General features: G+C 49.6%; 5 protein-coding genes across 5 annotated transcripts; 2 read left to right on the forward strand and 3 right to left on the reverse strand.

Moving 5' to 3' along the window:
- Nucleotides 1-2,932: 2,932 nt before the first annotated feature.
- On the reverse strand, nt 2,933-5,072 carry ANOM_007962 (putative acetate-CoA ligase; the record flags this gene model as incomplete). Its single annotated transcript, XM_015553218.1, has 4 exons — nt 2,933-3,375; nt 3,428-3,651; nt 3,693-4,752; nt 4,811-5,072. The coding sequence occupies 4 exons, from the start codon at nt 5,070-5,072 to the stop codon at nt 2,933-2,935; spliced, it is 1,989 nt and encodes a 662-aa protein (XP_015405456.1).
- A 546-nt stretch (nt 5,073-5,618) lies between these two features.
- psoE (glutathione S-transferase psoE) lies at nt 5,619-6,410 on the forward strand (the record flags this gene model as incomplete). The annotated part of the gene is made up of 3 exons (XM_015553219.1): nt 5,619-5,648; nt 5,702-5,882; nt 5,932-6,410. 3 exons carry the CDS (start codon nt 5,619-5,621, stop codon nt 6,408-6,410), a joined length of 690 nt encoding a protein of 229 aa, XP_015405455.1.
- Nucleotides 6,411-7,204: 794 nt separating this feature from the next.
- On the forward strand, nt 7,205-8,451 carry ANOM_007964 (alpha/beta hydrolase; the record flags this gene model as incomplete). Its single annotated transcript, XM_015553220.1, has 2 exons — nt 7,205-7,592; nt 7,670-8,451. The coding sequence occupies 2 exons, from the start codon at nt 7,205-7,207 to the stop codon at nt 8,449-8,451; spliced, it is 1,170 nt and encodes a 389-aa protein (XP_015405460.1).
- A 232-nt stretch (nt 8,452-8,683) lies between these two features.
- On the reverse strand, nt 8,684-10,222 carry psoD (cytochrome P450 monooxygenase psoD; the record flags this gene model as incomplete). The annotated part of the gene is made up of 3 exons (XM_015553221.1): nt 8,684-9,068; nt 9,124-9,928; nt 9,985-10,222. The coding sequence occupies 3 exons, from the start codon at nt 10,220-10,222 to the stop codon at nt 8,684-8,686; spliced, it is 1,428 nt and encodes a 475-aa protein (XP_015405459.1).
- A 1,230-nt stretch (nt 10,223-11,452) lies between these two features.
- nrps14 (PKS-NRPS hybrid synthetase psoA) lies at nt 11,453-23,814 on the reverse strand (the record flags this gene model as incomplete). Its single annotated transcript, XM_015553222.1, has 7 exons — nt 11,453-16,183; nt 16,241-16,705; nt 16,761-17,115; nt 17,171-21,936; nt 22,021-22,568; nt 22,621-22,758; nt 22,851-23,814. 7 exons carry the CDS (start codon nt 23,812-23,814, stop codon nt 11,453-11,455), a joined length of 11,967 nt encoding a protein of 3,988 aa, XP_015405462.1.
- Between the last annotated feature and the right edge of the window lie 190 nt (nt 23,815-24,004).

Consider the following 24,004-nt stretch of genomic DNA (forward strand, 5'->3'; position numbering starts at 1 on the left):
ACTTTAACTGATTATTAAAACTCATAATTTACTTCTATTTTTTATAGGATTATATTCAATTAAAAATCATTAAAAAACTTAATTTTGGCTAATTTTAAATTATATCTAAGATAAATTATCGTTAAAGGTAAATTAAAAGAAATCGAGGTTCAAATATCAGTTTACTCAGAAATAGAATAACTCCCTTAGAGTATTTAATATATATTTCCGCAACAAAGCCAACTAAGTCTCAAAAGTATCCATAACCACACATTTACCATTACCTACTTACTCTTCTGGATAAATCTAATACTAATACTCATTTAATATACCCTAATCAGACTTGAATACAAATCGATTTCAAAAACTTTCTAAAGGCAATTAGTAGTATTAACGTAATCTGCCTGTAAGAACCAAAATATGGTGTAAAAATGTATTATTAGATAGCTGCATAAAGATCACGAGACTAATAAAATAGAAAGGATTTTCGAAAGTTATGCATTTGCGGTTAACCATTGGTTAACCGCACTATGGTTTTGGTTAACCGCAAGTTTGCGGTTTTGGTTGCGGTTTTCACCCTGCTACCCATGGGGGGTCAAAAGTCTGACTACACTAGTGCGTTTCCGCCGACGCGTCAAAAATTGTACTTTCTTCAACTACCTACCACGCCACCATTATGAGGGCTTTTGGAACCGAAATTAGTGGAAATAGAAGGTTGAATCAAGAGCTTTCTACTGAGACGCGCGCAGCAATCATATCTGGTCTAGAGAATAATATATCGCCTACTCAACTTGCAAAGCAATTTAACGTCTGTCGCTCTACTATTTACTTAACTAAAAAATACTTTTAGCACCACCATATCTTGAAAAGCAAGCCTAGAAAGGGCAGGCCTTAGAAGCTTACCTTCGCTGAAAAGCGCTATATATATCTGCTTGCCCGCCGGAGGCCTAAGATAGGCTACAAGGCCCTGATCGCTAGCAGTGGTTTTTCAATCTCTCACTCTACTATTAAGCGCGTATTTAGGACTTTTTAATTAAAAAATAGAAAGCTAAGAAGCGTATACCTCTAAGACCTGATGTGGCTAAAAAACGCCTTCAATTTGCGCGTACGTGGGCCAATTCTACCTATTTATCTGAAATAATGTTTTCGGACGAATATTCTGTTCAACGAAAGTCGAATAATTCAACCTAATATGTGTTCCGCTTTTCTAATGAAGCATATAGAAAAGATCTAGTTAATCTAACAAACCATGGAAAAGATATTTCTCAAATGGTTTGGGGCGCTATATGGATTGGTGGCCAATCTGAATTGGTCGTTCTAGAACGGGATGAATTATCGCCTCGAGGTGGATACTCCACCAAATCCTACCTTGCCTGCCTAGAAAAGGGGCTTCTACCAATCTACAAGCCTGGCTCTATATTCCAACAAGATAATGCAAAGATTCATGTTTCCTACGAGGCGCAGGACTGGCTTGAAAGGCATGGAATTTGGGTGCCGGATTGGCCTGCACACTCGCCTGATTTAAATCCTATTGAGCACCTCTGGAACCTGCTTAAAAAGAAGCTTTTAGAGCTCTATCCAGAGCTCTTTCTAGGCGGCAGATTACAGGTTGATTGGACGCAATTTAGGGAGAGTATTCAAGCTGCTTGGTGGGCTATTCCTTAGGAGCGAATAGATCGCCTTATTCGCTCTATGCCACGTAGACTTCAGGCTGTACGCCTAGCACGCGGCTGGTATACAAAGTACTGATATGGGGAATCCATATAATCAATTTGTAGATCAATATCATTTAAACTGGTTGAGAAAATCGTGTTTGAATTCATTGCATTTTTTGCCGAAATGGCGGGTGTAGTCAGACTTTTGACCCCTAAGTTTAACCGCAACCGCAGGTTTTTGGTTTTGGTCTTCAACCTAAGACCGCAAACCAAACCGTGCCGCAGTCTATATATGAGTATCTATATAGAATAGGCTCTGATATGAGGTAATTATAGCTATAAGAAATTTAGTACCGGCCAGTCCAGCGTATAAGAGAGCCGATATAGAAGTAGATTGCTTATAAGACTAACCAAGGATAACTGGAAGCACAGGAGTGTCCTAGGGCCGGATGTAGAGAATATCTATTTAGAGAAGCTCTGGGCCCTGGGGAAACGACTTGTATTTTATATTGTAGATTTATCTCTATTGGCCGAATATAACTACTGGGGTAGTTATATACTTAAATTTCTTTTATTGGGACCTCGCTTAGACGATCTGAATTATTTAAATAGGAAGTGGGCAATAATATCAGCTGGTGTCTTCCGGGAAAGATCATTCCGTCCCTTCTTGCTCATCGGTTTTGGGATAGGGGACGATGATATGACCAGAGATTCATTGTAGAAAGTCTGGAGATCCATGCTAAGCGACATAAGAAGCGGGAAGCCGATTGAACTTGGAAGGGGTAGTGTTTTTGGGGGCGGATATACTGCGCTGTCTATATTGCCATTCAATTTGAGGTGGATACGAGTATTAAAGTCAGCCAGCTAGGTAGCGACTGAAGCCCTCGGACAATTTAAACTATTTAGTTCTTGACAAGAGAGCACGGAAACTCCGATAATATCATCTTCTAAGATAATTAATCCAACTAGCCGTGGCGTTGTATGACACCGCGGCCTAATTTATACTGCTAGGCGCCTTGAAATTTTACTTCCATAACTCTCATTTAGAATTCAGCCAATATAATCGGCAAGACTCAGGGAAGATATGGATAATCTAATAAATGTCTCTTTTACATTCGCTAGTCGGAGTCTATCATGTAACCTTCTGTTATAAGCTCAGGGCCCATCGATGTCACACACTGGCTTACCAAAGGTCTTCTAATGCCATGACGCACCTCTGGTCTTAATTAGCCCTATACGGCGTAGTACATACCTGTCTTATGAATAACTACACACCCTGTTGGATTTGGCAATATGGTTTATGACTTCTCTCGGGCTTCGATGGCCCTGTGCTTCCCACCACTCGTTTCAAAATACTCCTTCACCTTGGCTCGAGCGACCTCGACCACGACTGCATCCTCGACGGTGCTGGGAACTGCAACCTCTTTTGCAAACTCACCATGGACACCATTCTCGACCAATTCTCGGAGCACCCGTCGCAGCGTCTTCCCCGATCTTGTTTTGGGAATCATGCCCTTTCCTTGGATCATGCCCCCGATCGATGCAAAGGCGCCCACTTGCTTGCGCACGAGCGACTGGATCTCGAGAGCAATCTTGCTATTAGGTAAAACAGACTCGGGGTGGTCAGATTGAGTGAGAGTGATGAATGCGAACGGTAGTTGGCCCTTGAGCTCGTCGGGAATGCCGACGATGCAGGCTTCCGCCACCAGTGGATGAGAAGAGATGGCTTGCTCGATGGCTCCTAATAGTCTTGTTAGTAATCCAAACAACACTGTTACTACTTTCTGACGTACCGCTGGACAATCGATAGGCACTGACGTTGAGCACGTCGTCGTTCCTACTCATGACATGCACATAGCCCTCTTCATCAATCCACCCTGAGTCTCCGGTATCGAGAAATTTTCCATCAAATCGCTTCAGATAGCTTTTGTAGAATCTTTCCTCGTCGCCCCACAGCGTGCGGAACGCGGTCGGCGCCAGCGGCAATCCCAAGACAATATTCCCCATAGACCCGGCTCTACTTCATTACCCTTGTCGTCGACGACGCGCACATCAAACCCTGGCATCGACTTCCCAGCACTTCCAGGTTTCACGGGCGGTGGTGGATAGTCCCGTAGGCTCGTCTTGCGGTCCTGCCCCGCATGCGGCGTGAGTGCTCGCCCCGTGATGGGCGAACCGGCCTCTGTGGACCACCAGTTGTCGATAACGTGACAGGATGGTGCGCCATATTGAGTCAGAAGATTCTGGTACATAGAGATCAGGGTAGGTTCTGAACGCTCGCCCGCCAGGAAAAGTGCTTTGAGAGATCGTAGCCCTCCGCGCTCACCAATCTTCGAGAGCGACTCGTTATTCGGATCGTCATTTTTGATGGCTCGAAGGGCCGTCGGCGCCGTAAACATGGTATTGACCTTGTACTCCTCGACGACTCGCCAAAAGGCAGACGCGTCAGGAGTCCCCACCGGCTTGCCTTCGTATAGCACTGTGGAAGCGCCCGCGAGCAACGGTGCGTAGAGGATGTAGGAGTGGCCGACGACCCAGCCGATATCTGACGCCGTGAAGGACACGTCTTTGGGGCCATGGATATTAAAAATGTAGCTGATGGATAAGTGTAAGCCCACAGCGTGTCCACCGGTGTCGCGACGCACTCCCTTGGGGGCGCCTGTTGTCCCGGAGGTATGCATAATATACACGGGATCCTCGCTCTTGACCGCTACGCAATCGGCTTTGATCCCTCGCGCCTTTGCGCTACTAACATACTCTTGCCAGGACACTTGGTTTGCGCAAGTCGTCTTGCCTCCAAAGATTATACTTTGCAGCCATCCCCACTGGACGCTCCACCAGCTCTTAATCTCCCAGCGCAATTGCTTTCGTTGCCAGATCACAGTGCTCTCGGGCTTGTGCGAAGACAGATCGATCGCCTCCTCGACCAGTGGTTGATAGGCGATGGGAGGCCTATTCCCAACAATGCCACAGGAGGCCGTGAGGAGAGCAACTGGCTGACAGGCGTCAATGCGCTGAGCTAGCGCATTCGGTGCAAAGCCGCCAAAGACAACTGAATGGATGGCTCCAAGACGGTTAACTGCGAGGATTCCAATTAACGCCGCGGGGATCATCGGCACTGGGTTCAGAATCAGTCCGATACGATCGATGCCATGGCATCCTAGAGGCACACCTACTATACAGCATTACCACGTCTCCCTTCTTGACGCCTTCTTCCCTAAGCGCTCCGGCTAGGGTCTCAACCTCATCAAGAAGTTGTTTGTACGTATATCTTTCCTTCGTATTGGTCACCGGACTGTCATAGTATATGGCCACCTTGTCCCCGTTGCCGGCCACTACATGACAGTCGACACAGTTATAGCAGGTCGATATCTCGCCGCCGGAGAACCACTCCCACGTCGGGTGAACGGTACCGTCTGGAAGTGTCTGCTCGGCCATTCGGAGTGTGGTGTCTGGCTTCTTGTGCCAATGGAGGTACTCCGCTTGGCGCGCCAGAATTCCTCTGGGTTCTGTAAGCTTTCGAGAAGAACCTCATCCTGCAGATGTGGCTGCGTCGGCAATCGGGGAGCCATGATGCCCATGCTAGGACAAGGGACGCGCGATGGCCCCAAGCGACGGTTTCTGTCCTTGCGGGGCGTTTGCAGCTAGCCACGATAGTTTTTTCGATGATGTTTTTCAATTCCAGTATATAAATGCTGAATGTACGGCTTCCGCCTACATAATAAGAGTTTAACCTGCGTTCCAATAGTTATAGAAGTTTACCATTAGCAATGCCGTGTTCTAATGTTTTTATGGTTCTTCAGCCGTTCGGTCGTTCGGCGGCTGCACAGGTTTTGGGGTTAGGGCCCGAATCTTGGGTTCCACCCACACCTAGCAGGTTTATAAGACTAGCATACTAAGATTGATGAGAGACAAGTATTTACTGTTGAATAACATTTCTTTAGATTTCTCATCCCTTGCTCGATTGAGATCTGAGCAGTAACAATGGCTTTCGGCACTATCTACACTTTCCCCGTAAGTGGTCGATCATCTCCCTGCCCCTACATATAATAACAACTCCATTCCAGGGCGACCAGCCTCGGACCATCGCTATCAAAGCGGTCGCTAAGGCCAACAACCTCGATCTCAAGATCGTTGAAGAGCCCAAGACCCCTGCCCACTTTGCGGTGAGCAAACTGGGCAAGGTTCCTGCGTTTGTCGGCGAGGATGGCTTCATGCTCTTCGAGTGCATGGCCATCGCCATTTACAGTACGTCGATGCCCTCCTTTTCGTACGCCCGAAGCTCACATGGTATTAGTCACCTCCCAGAATGAGGAGACTACGCTCCTCGGAAAGACGAAGCAGGACTATGCCAACATTCTGAAATGGATGTCCTTCTTCAACTCTGAAATCATCATCCCCCTTGTCGAGAAGTATCTTCCCTTGGTCGGCATCCGTCCCTACAACAAAGAGACGGTGGATATGTTCGCCAACATGGCCCAGGCAGCTGTTGACGTGGTGGAAGAGCACCTGGACGGCAAAACCTTCCTGGTCGGTGGGGAGATCTCTCTGGCCGACATTTTCTGCGCCGGGATTATCTCCCTCGGCTTCATGTTCTTCTATGGCAAGGAATGGCGCCAAGCCAACCCCAACGTCTCTCGTTGGTTTGAGCACATTATCAACCAGCCCATCTACTCTGCTGTCACCGAGAAGATCGAATTCCTCGACGAACCAAAATTGACCAATGTGCCCCCCAAGCAAGGTGAGGCCGAGCCTGCTCCTGAGACCCTCAACTAAACCGTCGGAGCGTTAATTCCCACAACTGGCTCTCGAGATATATCAAGTAGCGATGAAGTCTTTGTTGAGTGGTACTCTCTATAGGGGTTAGATGAGGAGAAACGAAACGAAACGATCCTGATCGTACACCAAAAGGCCTACCATCTTCCGAAACCCCTCTCGGAACGGGCTTGTTCGCTGCGTGTCAATATCGAGAGTACTCACTCTAACTTTCAAAACATACCTCATCGCATGCACCGAAGCGACTCGATCTCTTCAGCTGGTCAATTATAGAGTCGCCATTGCGGTCGGGGTGATACCGGGGACTGTTCAGATCCAGTTGAGCTGAAAAGGACTATGATTGTAATGTTAATGACAAACTTTGTGATCGTGTTTATTCTTGTGGTATATAACTCAATGAACATCTATATTCCCAGCCTAGTGTTCTTTTATTCGATCTCATTCATCGCTTAGGGCACCTTTCATAAGGTAGAAATTCCAGGACTTGGACCAATAGTCTGCTTCACGCCGAAGCGCATGCTTCGGTTTCACATAGTTGAATCATATAGAGGCTAGACCTATCTGATACTTCTAATGGCAATCCTCCGCAGGAGAGTACGTATACGCGGTGCCGAAAGCATCCAGACCACCGACATCTCGAGCTTACCCAGAGCTGGATATCAACCCCGAACAACCGACGCTAATTTAGACAGAAGGGCCAGGATATGGAACACCATAGGATAATAAGGACTTGATCTATAGAACTAGATAATCATACAGTTGCCATTCTCTTTCTATAGTATCTCAACTCAATCATGGTAGATCTAAACCAGCTACTGGCTGTCAAGCCGGCGCCGCTTTTAGGAGCGCTAACGGCAACGATATTTTTCGCTTTCTACGGGCACCCCCGCTACTTTCTTCAAGGTATACAACACCTACCGGAAGAGCATACAATTACACGCGCAAAGGCCCAGGTGGGCGCCGACCACAAGCAGCAGCAACCTACCGAGTTACCCTACCCAGCGGATGCTTTTCCTGGAGGAAGGCGAGTTCAGACAGTATACGGAACAATTCAGGTGTTTGAATGGGGACCCGAACATGGCGAGAAGGTCTTGTTGGTGCACGGTCTGGGCACTCCATGCATTGCCCTGGGGAATATGGCAAAGGAGTTTGTGCGTAGGGGCTACCGGGTGATGATGTTCGGTGAGCCTTGTCTTCTCATTCTGGCGATATAGATACACTACCGCAAGGAACCACCGTTGCTAACAATTGTACCGCAGACCTCTTCGGTAGAGGCTATTCAGAAACGCCGAATGATCTCCCACATGATGCTCGGCTCTACACTACGCAGATTCTGCTAGTTCTCTCATCTTCCCCGCTCGCCTGGACGGGGTCATCCGCCTTCCATATCATAGGATTCTCCCTCGGCGGCTCGATCGCGGTCGCATTTGCCGCTTACCACGCAACCATGCTTCGTTCAATAACTCTCATCTGTCCGGGAGGACTAATCCGCACATCGCATATCAGCCGCCGAAGTCAGGTCCTCTACTCATCTAGTTTCATCCCAGAGTGGCTACGCCTCCGACTCCTTCGTCGCGACCTGGAACCGAGCAACGGCGCTCCAAGTGCAGATGTCCCCGATGGAACCCAGGACGCAGATGTTGACTTCGACGCAGTGCCGATTGCGGCGGATCGACCGCAGGTGAGGATCGGTGACGTGATCCGATGGCAGCTCCGCGCCAATCCGGGATTTGTACCATCGTATTTAAGTACCATCCTAGGTTCTTTGGTCTATAGGCGCTTTGACCGAATATGGAAAGTCCTGAGAGACGAACTGGCGCGTCGTCGAACAGCAGATGCACCACCCGGTCTACCGGGTGGACGTGTTTCCCTGATTCTCGCGGAACGGGATGTTATCGTCGTGAAAGATGAATTTCTCGAGGATATGGAAGGGCTTCTCTGTCGCGAGGATGTTGACTTGCACGTCATGAAGGGTGGCCATGAGATTGGCGTGGTGCGAGGCAAGGACGTGGCATCCATAGCTGTAGAATCTTGGAAATAGACAACTTTAGACCTACAGACATACAGCCTCGATGATGCATACCACGCAGACTTCGGATTTCGCAATCTACTACATAGACCGGTAGTACAACCCTCCATACCACGAACCTAACGCCAGCATAATCTAGATTTTTGCCCTATTCTTCATAACCATCAACATAGTACAAGATCAGAAATATATTCTTGCAAATATACAACCATTGGTCTGTAAAACGACTCTCCGCATGCCACCCCTAGTCCATCTTCAATCTCTCAGCCGCGCTCTGGACAATCTTGACCCGCTCGGGGTCTCTAGGTTCAATCCTGCAACCAAACCGCATTGGCCTCGGCGCTGGTACTGGCTCATACTCTAGTGTCTCCCGAATTTCATTTCCATCTTTATCAAGTGGCCAACCGATATTCACAGCCCAACCCAACTTAGCGAGCAAAATCACCAAACTCCGTTCCGCGAAGTCTACTCCAGGGCAGGCTCTTCGACCATAGCCAAACGCAGGATAACCTTGGCAGGTAGGGTAGACAGTGAGAGGTTCCTTGTAGGTCGGATAGCTGGGCTCCAGCCAACGGGCTGGGTTGAACAACTTTCCGTCGGGATACATCTCCTTGTCCATCAGGATAGATCTGGCACAGTTAACAGGCCTGAAGAAGGCCAGTGATGCTGATGAATATCACTTACGCAAAAGTTGCATGGAACACAGTTCCCTTCTCGAAGGCGTATCCGTTGTAAATATCATCCACTTCCAAACAATGACTGATTCCCATCTCCGCCATTATAGACCGGTATCGGACGCCCTCCTTAACAATCGCTCTCACTGTCGGCAGGTTAGGGACATCTTGGTAGCTAGGCATTGTACCCTTGCCAACAACTTCGTCAACCTCCTTCTGAAGCTTCCTCTGCCACTCCGGGTACTCCATCATCAGGAACAAGAGTGTGAGGAGGTTATTATGCGGGGAGCGGGTGCCACCGTCGATCATGGCTTGAAACACATGAACGGACTCTTCATCGGTCACGGTGTAATCATCCCGATTCAACAGGAAATGCTTATAGATAGAGTCCATGGCCGACCCGTCCGTGATACTTGCCTGGATCTTTCTCCGAAACGACCACATCTGGCCCACATATTCCTTTCTGAGGGTTTCCATCTTTTGCAAACTGGGGACCAGCCAGTGGGGGAAGTGCTGCAAGATGGGGAAAACATTACTGGGAAAGCAGTCCGGACGAAAGGAGTTCATAATTTCCGCCGTGAAGTCCTCATTGTCGCGAATGAAGGGATCTGATGCCGAAGGGATGGAGAACCCCAGCATGGAGCTCGTCAGAACCGAGTAAGCATAGCGAAGAAACTCGTCGTGGAACGACGACGGCGACTGGATCAGTGCGGATAGAGAAAATGTCGCTTCATCGTCCATCAGGCTTTGGTAAGTATTAATTGCAGCCATAGAGACAGCGCTGTGTAACATTTTTCTCTGGCGGCGCCATCCCTCTATTGGTCATTAGCATTGATGATCGACATTCAGTGGGGTAGGGTACACAGCCTACCGTCCTTGTTTCTGAACCCAGGGCTTTGCTTCATCGAGATGTATTCTACCGCATGGGGAGCTCCACGATCCGAATACCGATTTCCTCTCTTAACGAACAGCTCATTTGCAATCTTCTCCTCCGACAGGATTACTTGCTTTGCGCCCATGAGGCTGATCTGAGTAATGGGACCATACTGCTCAGCCCACTTGCGGAATATATGGATCATATCAGTGCTGTCAGCCGAAGCCAAATCCATGGCATTTCCCACCAAAGGCCATCCTAGAGCAGCATCGTCATTCACAACATCCTAGCAAACAGAAACAAAAGGAAAGAAATAAAGAAAGACTACAGCACTGTACCTTTGGGCCCTGGAGGTGTCTTAGCGCCTTTTATTCGCTGACGCCTCACGACACTCCCAGCGACATAATGCAGTACGAGTCCCAGCAGCGGGAGCCACCACCATTGCGATAGCAGAGTCATTTTTAGAGCGGATATTGGCTCTTCTTCCACGGTGCTAGGCTTCACACATTCGCTTCCTCTATCATTGTGCACAGTGAAAACTCGCAGATGGCCTATTAATTACAATAGTCTAGACCCTAACGTAAGCTAAATGTAAATCGTACTAAAATCTGGACTTCACTCTTCCACAAACCCTGCTCATTCGGAATTCAGTCTATTATGAGAATGTACAAAAGCCGCATACGCCCGGACTTGGTATTCGTGTTATCTCCATACATACGTTACGAGACTGTGTAAACGTATTCCAGTTCCGTAGTTCGGCGGAGAGATTATAGTTGGAATCGGGCATGATGTTCGGGCCCACCTTTCGGCATCTTAACTCAGTCTGGCATCCATTCGGTACGTTAAACTCATTCCAGTACGGCGCCGACTCGGTTCGGACCGAATTGCCCAAGTCAGAATCTATTAGGGTTTCGGTTTAAGGTCGTTTGTCCTTCGGATGGTTGGTGTTTTTTCTGTCTGGCGTGGTTCTTTTCTGAAAGAATTGTAGCTGTACATAACAATCGTGCACAGACACAAAGTGTCCTAATTATGGATTTTGTGAAGGGGATGACATTCCCAACAATATTATTGGCAAATTAGAATACAGTTACTGGTCTTGGTGAAAAGAATTAAATAGGCGAACCCAATCGAATGGGAAATCAAAAATCCGACCCTTGCGGTTGCTAGGATGGTGCAACGAGTCACAGCCTATGGAATAATCGTGTGTTTTTCAGTGCCAAGCCAAATAGATCTTTGTCTTCTCTTGTTACTATCTATGAAGTCCGAAAAAAGAATAGTGTACAAGGACCAAGCATACAGCTCAAAGTTCTATTGGAATTCCCAAACGACAGTATTCTATAAGGTTGCATAAAGTTCAAGAAATTATTCTCATATTCAATGGAAGCAAAGATCGTCAATAAGTACATCTAAAAAAAGAAAACAAAATAAACCATGTCAACGCGATATGCATCTAGATCACCACCCCTCACTCATTTCGACGACTCTTTTCCATCAGTGGCACTCTAATCACACCCTTGGAGGCTAGCAGGAACGAGCCCAGAACCTCATCCAAGCCCTCCCCAAGTGCCTTACAAACCCACTCTTGCAGTGGCAACACACTGAACGAGCCAACTGCGGAACCTTCTAAGTACTCCTTCAACTGATCAACGGGCACAACTTCCTCGCCACTCTGGTGTACGTAGTTGAGCACGTTGTCAGACTCTCGCTGCTTCTTGTTGGTGCTTGCCACCGCGCAGTTCGCAATGTCTCTCGAGACAGTATCAACATGAATGAAATCAAACGCTCCTGTAGAACCGGTAAGATCAGGAACGGCCTTCATCAATCTAGAGTATCGCAACACACTGTGGACAATGTCCAGGGCCGGCACATTGTCACCAGTAATGCTGCTAGGACGGTGGATCCAAATTTGCCCGCGGAACTGCTTCTGAAGCTTCTCGAGGAAGACTTCACTCGCCCACTTCGACGCGACATATCCGTCCGAGCCGTCAACCGGTGGATGGAAGGCCGCCAATGACGACTCAGGCTGCACTGAGGCGCCACTCAGCCTAGTGACACCACCTGTAGAGATGTAATGGATCGGGATTTGCCCACGTACAGCCAGACGGGCAAGTTCAACGGTAGACTGGAAATTAGTAGTTCTCAAGGTGCGATAGTTTTTCATGTGCGATACTTCGGCTCCGTTATGAATAATGACATCAACATCAGGGAACAGATCATCCACTTCCGCTTGGGTCATTCCTAGATCGGAGAGCGCGAGATCGCCGGCGTGGCGCACGATCTTTGGCGAGTCGACGCCCAGTTCTCGAGGCTCGCCCTGGCCATTGGGGCGAAGAGCTGCGCAATGAACACGGGTTACGTGGGAAGATTCAACTAGTTGGCGTAGAATAGCAGTTCCCAAGAAGCCTGTGGCTCCCGTGAGGAGAACAGAAATGCCCTCAGCACTGCGAGTTGAGATCCTCTGTTCAGTGGGTGGTACGAACATCTGCTCATCCACCTTTGTTTCTTTTTCCCAGTCGATCTGCGAATTCTGGAAATTGCCCGTGAGCCGTGAAGCTAGCAATTCGAGAGTACTAGCTTGGAAAAGTTCCGGTAGGGAGAGATCAATTGCAAATACTCGACGAATCTCTGCCTTGAGGGGTAGCAGAAGCAAAGAATTACCACCAACGGAGAAGAAGTCGGAGCTGCGATGGATAGGCACAAAGGAGGATGTCTCACCTAGGACACGTCTCCAAGCTTCTCGCAAGCGCACCTCTTCTTCCGTGAGTTTCTCGCTGGTCTCCTCCTCGACAGAAACCAACGGCAAAGGCAAAGCCGCCAATTTGCGGCTGTCAAGCTTACCTCTTTGTGTTACCGGGAGGATATCTAAGGAAATCATGACTGCTGGGCGCATGTGCAGTGGCATCTGAAGCTCCTGGCTGAGTTGACGCAGATAGGTTCCCTTGTCGTGAATTTGGCTGGTCCTAGAGAACACAACGTAGGCGACGAGCTGCTGGTTACTACTATCACCTCGGACTAGAACAGCCACATCCACGAGATTGCCGCGGGATGCTTGCACAATGGCTCTGGAGACATCGTTCAGCTGAACCCGCATGCCTCTAATCTTCACCTGGTCGTCTCCATCAATACGTCCAGATATCACGATGGAGCCGTCCGAGAGCATCCGACCTTTATCGCCGGTGAGGTAAAGCCTATCCCAGCCGGAAGGTCCCTTGACCAAGGCGTGGTCCTTGAACTTGCTCTCAGTAAGCTGAGGGAGACCAAGGTATCCACTCGCGACACCTGGCCCACTGATTGCGATTTCTCCAGGCCATCCAATGGGAACAGGGTTGCACTGGTCATCAACAATGTAAGTTCCGTAATTGGCAATAGCCTTACCGATTGGAATGCTGAAGTCGATTGCGTTGCCACCAGGCAATACTTCATGCATGGAAGAGCAAATAGATGCTTCAGTCGGGCCGTATGCATTGAAAATTCTCAGATCATTCCGGTCAAGGCCGCGGAACTGCTCGAGGAGATTTTGCGTGAAAGCCTCCCCAGCAACCATGGCAATGCGCCATGTAGAGCACTCACGGAGCTGTTCGTATCCGTACTTCAACATGGATTGCATCTCTGAGACAATGAATACGCTACAAGTGACACCCTCGTGTACCATCAGAGCAGCCAATTCTGCCGGGTCACGGCGGTTATCACCCATGATCAACGTACCGCCGTTGGCCAAGGCAATGAATATTTGATATAAAGCTGCGTCAAAGCCCTGTCCGCTTTGTTGCAGCACGACCTCTCGGCCCAATGGGGCCCGGTCGGAGACACCGAGGATAGTGGTCCGGATGTTGCCATTGGTGAGTGGGATCCCCTTGGGCTTTCCTGTCGAACCACTAGTATAAAGAATCATTGCAAGGCCGTCTACAGTCGATGCATCCCGAACTCTCTCCTCCACATCTTGAGGCACTTCCTCGAGAGTAACGAAGCTAATCGGCTCAGCCGTGCCAGAAATCCTGTGAAGCTCCCTGGCCCGGTCTGTAGTAGCGGCATCGTAAAGTACGATCGTTGAATTAGACTCTCTCAGGATATCGGCCAGTCTTTCATTAGTACTGCGGACATCAAGGGGTACGTAGGCCGCGCCAACACGGAGAACACCGAGTATAGTAGCAATCGTGTCTACCCCTGGGTCAAGGAGCACGCAGATTGGTCTCGAGGATGCTGCTCCGGCAGCCAATAACGCGACCGAGATAGCGTTAGCCCTTTTTAGCAACTGCGAATACGTTTTTATACTGCCATTGCTATCTTTAACTGCAATACCTTCAGGGTCTTTGTCTACCCAGTTAATGATAATCTGGGAGAGAGTGCCAGCAGAAGGGGGCGCAAGTTCCACCTGGGGGCCCGTACCAAGCGCGACAGCCTTGTCCGTTAGATTTGTGGGGAACACAGGGACGCTACCAACTGAACGATTGATGTCTTCAGACAGCATATCAAGCAAGTAGGTATATGCGTTGGCAAGCAATTCTGCGCCTTCCTGGTCATACAAGTAGTCCTGTAGGGAGAACGTAAGCATGGCAGTGCCGTCTTCCAACTCATCAACGGACACTACAAGGTCGAAGGGGTTTTTCGCGTCGGCGTAATCCAGAAACTTCATATCCACCCCTTCCATCGGAGAGGTTCGACTAGCTCCCATGCGGTAGTTAAAGACCACCTGGAAGAGCGGCGTCTCAGTCGTTGACGCTGGGATGTTACAAGCACGAAGAATCTCCTCAGTCGGGACACCGGTCTTCGCAAGCGCCGAATATGCCTTGGTTCGGGTGGTCTGAAGCACCTCACTAAACTTCTGCTCGCTATCGATTCGGAACGAAACAGGGATGGTTTCTAAGAAGAAACCTATACTGTTTCTGAAGCTCTGATCAGAACGGTTTGCGTCTACCATACCAATACACATTTGTTCAGTGTCCAGCAGCCGGTGAAGCAGAACTTGGAAGGCTGAGAGGAAGAAGTGGAAAGAGGTAGTCCGAGAGGCTTGGGCCGCCTTCTTCAGTGCGCCCATAACGTCAGCATTGACGTGCGTGACAACGTCTCTAACTGCGTACTGTCTCAATGATTTGCGTGTGCTGACTTTAGCAAAGGGGAAGAGCGGCAATGGGTCAACCGGCTTAGAAAACTCGTCTTGGAAAAACTTGAGTCTTTCATCGTAGGCTCCGTTGGACATGTCCTGCTGCTGCTTTAAAGTAAAGTCAATGTACTGAATTGGCAGGGGCTTGGGTGAGTTCGGGTCGTTATAGAACTGCGCCAAATCCTGCTGGAATACCTGCCAGCTGACACCGTCCATGATAATGTGGTGGTATCCAAAAATAATAGTATGGGAATCAGCACTGTGTGACAGGATTGTAGCGATGAAGGTATCCCCTGTCTCAAGGTTGTAATGATATTTGTGAGTCTGGTCGAACTCCCCCTTGACATCTGCCGGGCCAGCAATACCTGAAGTCACTTTCAGTTTAAATGTAGATTTCTCAATAATGCCTTGCACGGGTTGGCCATCTTCCTCATTGGTATAGAAAATGGTACGGAGGGTTTCATGGCGTTGTGTCACTGCCTCCAGGGACTTTTCCAACTTCGGAATATTGAGTCTGCCTGAAAGTGCGTAAGATACGGTACAGTTCAAGGCAGTGTCATCATCCAGGTACTGAGACAAGAAGTACAGTCGTGATTGGCCCAAGGACAGTGACTCTGTGCGAAGGGTAGTCGGGCGAGGGGGCTTCTCGTCCACAATGTCCAGGGCAACAACGGAGGCAGATGGTAAGGTAAGCTGATCGTCTCCAACAGAGTCTGAATGAGCCATTCGCTCCGAAGATGCAATTGATTCCGAAGTATCATCTGCCAGTGAACTGTCGGATGATACTTCGTTGGAATCTTCAGACACTACTTCTGGAGCCTTCTTTTCCGCGGATTGTTTAGTCCAGTCGCGAGAGGCCGGAGCTGGAGCACTTTGGGCTTTAGCCTCTGCAGGCTCGGCCTGTTTCCCTTCGAAAGACAGGTCTTCAACCACCTCAGTGCATATCTGCTTGACAGAAGAACCTCCCAGGATCTTCAAGACCGGGACATCATGACCAACCTCTGCGAATATCCAGTTGCGAATTTCCACAGCTACTAAGGAGTCAATACCGAGATCAATGATCGGAACATCTGTATAGATATTCTCAATGGACAACTATTCATTAATGTCAGTTACAACAAGCACCCTTTCCATGCGGGAAGCACCGCCTACCTTGAGCGAGGATGCTAGATACGTCAAAATGGCCTCTTCCATGATTTGAAGCGCATCATCTGGCCCACGGGCATCCGCGAGCTTTTCCTTCCAAGTCTTCTGGACATTGTTTCCAAAACCCTGACCTGTTTGGGATGAATCAGCACGTGCGAGGAGGTGCGAGAAGCGCAGGTTCTTATGCCAGAACGGGCTGTTTTCGGAGTTAGTATTGTAAGTCTCTAACCCTGTTACGATTTCCGGAGACTCGTCGCTACTACCGACAAGGATCGCCTCAGCCAGAAGATGGTGAAGGTCGCGCTCTGAAATGGGCATGTAGTCTAGCTTTCGCAGGGTAGTCTCCATTGCGCTAATTCCGTCACCATCTTCCGTCCTCTGAATAACACCAATGCCGATGACCATTCCGATGTCAATAACTGATGCTACAAGGTTCCGGGCACGTCTTTGGGAAGCCAAACCGGCCATAAACTAAAATAATCAGCTCGCCCGCACGATGATCAAGTCATTCACTTATTCAACTTACGTTATTTGCAGCAGCATAGTTGGCTTGGCTTCGCTGGCCAGTAACAGCGGAAATTGACGAGAACAGGATAAAGAAGTCAAGGTCATCATTAGCAAAAACCATGTCCAGATTAATGGAGCCATCAACTTTGGGCTTCAGAACCTTTTGGAAGCTGTCGTAAGACATGTCAGTAAACAGCTTATCAGATAACACCATTGCACCGTTGGCAACACCACCAATAGGTGGCATAGTTTCGAGAATGCGAGCGCGGAGCTCCACAAGCTGTTGCTTGTTGGTAACATCTGCTGCCTCGATGGCAATGTTGGCACCTTGCTTCTCTAACTCATCCCTCCAAAGTGCTTCCTTATCAGGATTCCTGTAATTATCAGCGAAACCTTTATTCAATCGGCTTTCTCGAAGAATGTACGTACCGGCTCGTGACGACAATATGCCGCGCACCATTAACGACCATCCAGCGGCACATGGACTGACCGATCTGCCCACTAAGACCCACCAGAACATAGGTCTTATCCTGGGAAAACAGGTGGCTATGCTCAATGGGCCTTTGCGTCACTGTAATCATCTGGTCACCTGTCCAGTCAACGGCAGTGACAATTGCATGTTCCTTGTCCCCGCTTGTGACCAAAGCAGAGGCCTTGACAACGCTGGCACTTTCTAATTCTCCCACTGGCGACGAGGGAAGACTTTTGACATGAGCCAGGGCTTCAAGGAGTACTTCATGTGGAACAAGGCCATCAGAATCGAGATCGTTGAAAGAAACCACGGCGGCGTTAGTGGGGAGAACCTGTTTGATAGCGGAAAGCTTGCGTGTGTTAGTGTTAAGTCCCAGATGAATGAGAACCCTCGTCTTGGGGGGTATCATTGATTGCAATTCCTTTCTTGAGGTATGAGGTCCAACCTCGATGTGGTTACTAGCACGGCTACCACAAGTCGACTCCGTCTGGTAGCCGATGAACGCAAAGCTCTTGCCGGAGATACCCTTACGCCTGTTGAGGGCGGTCGCAAGAGGTTCGCCAGATCCGTAGAGCAGCGTGGTGTATCCAGCGGGCATCGACCTTTCGATAACACGCGATCTAACCTCGTTCAGCAGGCTAAGAAATACTGGGAGAGTTGTTGTATCGTCAACGTCTTCGCCATTAAGTTTAATGGCCAACATACGGGGCACCGTAATGATGGAAGAGTTGGAGTCCGACAGTGCCAAGAATCGCTTCCCCTCTTGTGTGCGACCAACACAGCCGAAGAGCTGTTTCTCGTTGTAGTTGGGCAAGACAGGCTCTACAGAACAATACTCCACTCTCAATGATATCAATTCTGAGCCTGTAGAAAGCTGAACGAGTTTTGGATAGTGGTGAAGTGCTTCTTCAGCCGAATACACAACTTCATTAGCATTGTGGAGCGAGCGAACAAGAGTGACAGGCTGCGCCCCAACAAGAGCTTGGGTTTCCACCTTGCGCTTGAGAGCATTGATACGGTCGTTGCGCTCCATGTCAGGCAGAAGCCTGGGAATAAAGAGCTTGCCTTTCTCAACTGCGAGCTCCGGTTCAACATTCCACAGAAGGGGCATTTTTGAAGTATCTTCTTTGATGGAAGCGCCTCCAACAAGTCGAAGCAAGCTCTCTGCAATAAAAGTCGTGCCATCGTCAAGGGTATCCAAGTCAAGGAATTGTAGAAGCTTATGTGGGTTCTCAGCCTGGAATGTTCGCCCAAGTCCAATCGTGCCATTTTGGTAGGGGCTTTCACATCTTGCGCCTTGAGTGACCCAAAGGACCTTCTTGGATCTCTCCAGCAGCAGCTGTAGGTTTTCAAATGTAGCACTGCTAAGCTTCTCGAGCACGGGGCGGTCCAATTCAGTCATACTAAGAACAGTTTCAACGGTGTCAATTAGTTGACCGTTCAGGTCGGCAAGAGATTCGACAGCAATGATCTCTCCATCCCAGACGGGCGATAGCTTGGTCTGGATATCTCGGATGAGATTCGCGATCTTGGGTGAGGAACCACCCAACATAAGGAGCTTTCCAGTCATAGCGATGTTTAATGCTGAGGCAAGTGGAGATCTCAAGAAGCTAATGCGATCGTCTAGTGCCTGCGACAAGATGACAGAGAATGTGTGCTTCTCCGGAACGTTATCGAGTGCCATAGAGTCTACCCCAGAAAACCCAGCGTTCTGAAGGACGCTGTGTGTTTCTTCGCGGTTAACGTTCGTTAATTGCGGGTCGAAAGATCCGTCGTCTTCGGGCACTGGGGGTGGAGCCGACAACAAGAAGAAGGGGAAACGAAGTTGGTCTCCAGTTGCAGCCATCATCAGGAGAAAGCCTCCTGGTGTAAGCAGGCTTCGGATCGTCGTCAGCGCCGCTCTCTGTTTGGTGAAGGCCTTGTGAGCAATAACCAAGTCGAAAGAGCCGGGATCGATATCAGCTGACTCTCCAATTCCGTTTTCAACGTCGAAGGTTTTGAAATCAACTCTCAGATTATCCGCAGATAAGTGTGCCTTGACCTCCCCAATAGCGTCCGCGGACCCATCCACAATAGTATATGAATCCAAAGCCTGTCCAAGCTCCTGACATACAGACCGTACAAGGCTGGCTGAAGATGGTCCGACTTGGAGAATTCTTATACGTGGGTACCGGTGAGAAATCTGTTTCGCTGCGCTCACCATATGCTTGTGAACTTGGGCGAACCCTATCCCTTCATTGTGCCAACGGGAGACAAGCTCACTCAGCGATGCTGGTGCTTCAGCGCTGACCGGAGAATTATTCAAGAGCTTCTCGCCGATTACCTTAACAAGCAGCATATCTATGTGCTCCCCAAAATCTTCCATGATGGAAGCCAGCTCAGATTGAGTTGGCTCGCTCGCATCACGGGCTGCTGCCTTCTCAATCAAACCCATTAAGCCTGGGATCTTGTCGGCCAGTTCGTAGAAGGACATGTCCATACTAAGCTGTGACAGGTAATAGTGAATTACTTTTTCACAGGCATCAATGACCTTCAGCTCACGGGGAGAAGAAGTCTGCTCCTCCGCTTCGAAGGTAGCTCCCGAGAGGATGTCTTGTTGCCATATCGTCTTCAAATACAATGTTCTATCGTCCTTCTCACCAGCGGGAAGGAAGGAGCTCATTGTGAAATCTTCGATGCGCACTTCTAACTGGCCGGTCTTAGAGTTGTAGATACTCATATCGCCATTAATTGTTGGCAAGGTTGCTTGAAACCCTGGTGTAAATTCGGTAAGGCGCGCGTCGACGGCCACAGAGCCTGTGATGTTTGGCGTCGGAGAAAAGGTCATGCGGCCGATCGTAGTGGGCATGAACGCGGTCCATATCCCACCATCTCGAGGAGCGGCATATGCTGCAAGGAATGTCTGGAAGCATGCGTCAAGCCAAGTCGGGTGGACCGGAGTTGACCTTCCCACTTCCTCATCGATCGCGATGACAGCGGATGCCATGTCCATCTGTCTCTCCACAGAGGTTATAGCCCTGAACGGTCCGCTGTAACCCAAGCCAACTCGGCTGAGGGATTCATAGAACTGGTTGACATTGACGGACAACAGCTCGTGTTGTGGCTTGTGGGATCTGATAGGAAACAAGCCGGTGGAGTTGGATTCTTCGCTGGCGAGGGAAATACGTATTTCTCCCGTAGCGGCTGTCCTCATGTGTCCATCCTCCACTGTACCCGCGCTGAGACTGAACTCCGCTCGGATACATTCAGTCTTGCCCTTGATAGAGTCGATATCACTGCGCAGAGACAGCAAAGTCTCCGTTCCGCCAGAAGACTCATCTAAGACGATTGGTCGGAGGATCGCCACGTTCGAAAGCTCTATGCTTTCCACTTGCTTTCCTGTGGCCAGGGTCCTAGCAGCCTCCAGGGCTATAACGCAATATGTAGCTGCGGGCACAATGATCTGGTTCTCGATGCAATGGTCGCGTAACCATGGCATCTCCTCCAGCTTAAGGAAGTTCCGCCATCTCGGCTCATAATCTGTGTCATCCGGGGTTCTGCTACCAAGCAGCTCATGAGGCTGGGCCGATCTGTGTCTGACCTGTTTATTGAGTCGGGATTCCCGGTACATGATCTGCTTGTGATCCCATGGATAGGTTGGTAGATCCGACAAAGGAGTCACATCTACTTGACGATTACCTTCCTCAAATGCAGATAGGTAGCCGGCAAAGTTGACACAAGCAGAGCCCAGATGTGTCCAAACAAGGCCTAAAGCGTTGCTGAACGCCGTGATGTCGTCCGCCTTTCGGTCTAAGACACCGGAATAGGGGACTTCGTAGCCAAGCTTGGTCCTCATCGTTTCCAGTGTCGGCCCTCTCAAGGCTGGGTGCGGTCCAACTTCAAGGATGAGATCGAGGGCTCCTCTACCATCGTCGAGCGCGGCCTCAAGTGCCTGAGAAAACAGAACTCGTCCAATCAGATTATCTGTCCAGTATGCTCCCCGCATATCGGGATCCTGTACATCAGTAATTGTTCTGCTGTCTTCATAGACGCTAGATACCCAGGCAGTGACTCCGTTGCCCTTTCCTACCTGGACGTTGCAGGTTTCGAGTTGAGCAGTATAGGGCTCAGCACACGGCAACATATGAGATGAATGGTAGGCAGTGTCTACCTTGAGCACACGATTAAACAGGCCTTCATTATCGAGCATTTGCTTGGCCTCAAGGACCGCGTCCTCATCGCCAGAAAGCGTGACGCTCTTGGGCGAATTACTAGCGGCTACGGTTAGACGGCCCTTCATCTGAGCGGATGAACAGAAATTGAGCCCTTCCTCATAACCGAACCCGACAGCAATCATTGCTCCCCGATTTCCATCGGGTCCAATGGCAAGCTTGCAGACGATGCCGCGGTAATAAGCAATCTTCACCGCGTCCTCTGCAGAGATCTTCCCGACAGCATACGCAGCACCGATTTCACCGCCCGAATGGCCGACCACAGTGTGAAATGTGATGCCTGCTTCAGAGAGCAAACTAACAAGTCCTACCTGAACCGCTGCACAGATAGGGAGGGATAGTTCGGCTTCGCTTAGACGAGACTTGCCGGGTGGTGCCATTAGTTCTTCTTTGAGAGACCACTCCGGTGGATCGGGAAGCTGTGCCAGTGCCTGCTCCATGACCTCCATTTTTTCTCTGAACAAGGCACATCGCTTCATTAAAGCCTGGCCCATACCCGGCCATTGTGCCCCCTGTCCCGTAAACACACCTAGAATCCGAGGCCGTCTGTTCTCATCGAATTCTATGACGGGGGGGGCGGGTGCCTATGGCTGTACCAGGCTCTCGCGGACTTTCGCCAGCTGTTTGTTGATCGCCTCTAGTACGTCTTGCTTCGAGCTCCCTGTGATGGCAATTCGCACCGGAAGGGTTGAACGATGCAAGTTAAGGACCATCGCCAGACGTTGAATAGACACATCGGTAGTCTTCAGGTAGTGCGCATATTTCTCCAGCATTGCGACCAGAGACGATTCGGAACTGGCCGAGAAAACAAGAGGGGTAGGGGTAAAATCAACCTCCGGTACAACGGAAGGTTGGACCTCACAGATTGCCTTCGGTCTTCCCCATGGGCCACGGTCATGGACTTCGGGGATGTAACTTTCCATGATCGCGTGGCAGTTGGTGCCGCCGGAGCCGAAACCGTTGACACTCGCGCGAAGCGGTTGGTTTGGAGGGACTTGTGGCCATTCCTGCGGAGTATTGGGTATTTGCAGCTTCTTATAGAAAGGCTTCACGCTCGGATTCAGGTTATGAAGATGCTGGTTGGGCGGAATTGTCTTGTGTTGCATCGCAAGTAATGTCTTCAACATTCCCGCAATACCGGCAGCTGCAGTGTCCGAGATCAGCCTCTGATACGCGTAACAGGTCGAACTACATACTTCCTTCTGTGTGTCCAATAATTGTCTTCACGGACCCTACAATCAGAGAAGGTCTCTCATCATGGTTGTGGCCAGGTGGGAAAAACGTTTGGCTGAGAGCAGATGCTTCTCTAGGGTCTCCAGCCTGGGTGCCAGTTCCTACATTGCACAATCATCAGTCAAATTATCACAAACCCAGCACAAGCTTGTTGACCCTGCAGAAACCAGGCTGGCAGGCAGATGGAACTTACCATGTGCCTCAATGTATTGAGGCCTATCCTCGGCTCTCAAGATGTCTAGTCCCGCATTCTTATAGGCGGTGCTAATCAACGCGGCCTGCGCCTCAGCACTTGGTAGCGCAATACCTTTCGTACGGCCATCCGAATTGACACATGTCTCTCGAATGATTGCATCAATTCGGTCTCCATCCTGAAGAGCCTGAGAGAGCGTCTTCATAAAGAAAGCACAAATACCTTCCCCTCGGGCATATCCGTCGGCGCCCTGGTCCCACATCTGAGATTTTCCAGTGGCCGAGAGCAAATGGAGACTCGTGGACGCAAGATATGCATCCGGTCCCAAAATTAAGTTGGAGCCCGCCACACAAGAAGCTGTACACTCGCCATTTCGTAAACTTTGAACACCGAGATGGACCGCCGCTAAACTGGACGAGCATGCCGTGTCGACCGAGATGGAGGGGCCATGCCAATCAAAGAAGTACGATAAACGATTCGAGAGCAGTGCGCGTGACGTTCCTGTGATCATGTACTGGGACATATTCTCAACATCCCGTGTTTGGGTATCCGTATAATCCGCCGACATCGCGCCGACATAGGCGGAGGTCATGCTGCCTTTGAGCCCTTGTAGGGTGAGTCCTGCATTTTCCATCGCTTCATAGACAGTCTCGAGCAGGAGCCGTTGCTGCGGGTCAATCGCCTCGGCCTCACGGGGGGCAATACTGAAGAACCCGGCGTCAAAAAGTCGTGGGTCCTCTTCGATGAAATAGGACTTGGTGACATTGCTGCTCCCGTGGCGCTCGCCATTAGGGTGGTAGAATCCGTCGGCGTTAAATCGTGATTCTGAGGGGATCTTCTTCGATAGATCTCGCGGCGAGTGCAGCAACTCCCACAACTTTGATGGGGAGGTCGAGTCCCCTGGGAACCGACATCCGCTACCAATGATAGCGATGGGTTCTTTTGGCGAATGTATGTATGCCATCGTAGATCTGCATACGCTTGATGGCGAACGGCGACGAATTATTAATTAGATGTAGTACAAACGTAGTAAAATCAAGCTGTGTAACCCTGGCTTGGTCTTCGAAATAAATAAAGGCCGTGGTGGGACGGCGATTTAGCCAATGAAGGGGTTGGCCCCAGACACCCAAAGGTCAAGGTACCGAATGATTCGG

The sequence above is a fragment of the Aspergillus nomiae genome, assembly GCF_001204775.2.
Source record: "Aspergillus nomiae NRRL 13137 chromosome Unknown contig00202, whole genome shotgun sequence".
In the NCBI taxonomy this organism is placed as follows: Eukaryota; Fungi; Ascomycota; class Eurotiomycetes; order Eurotiales; family Aspergillaceae; genus Aspergillus; species Aspergillus nomiae.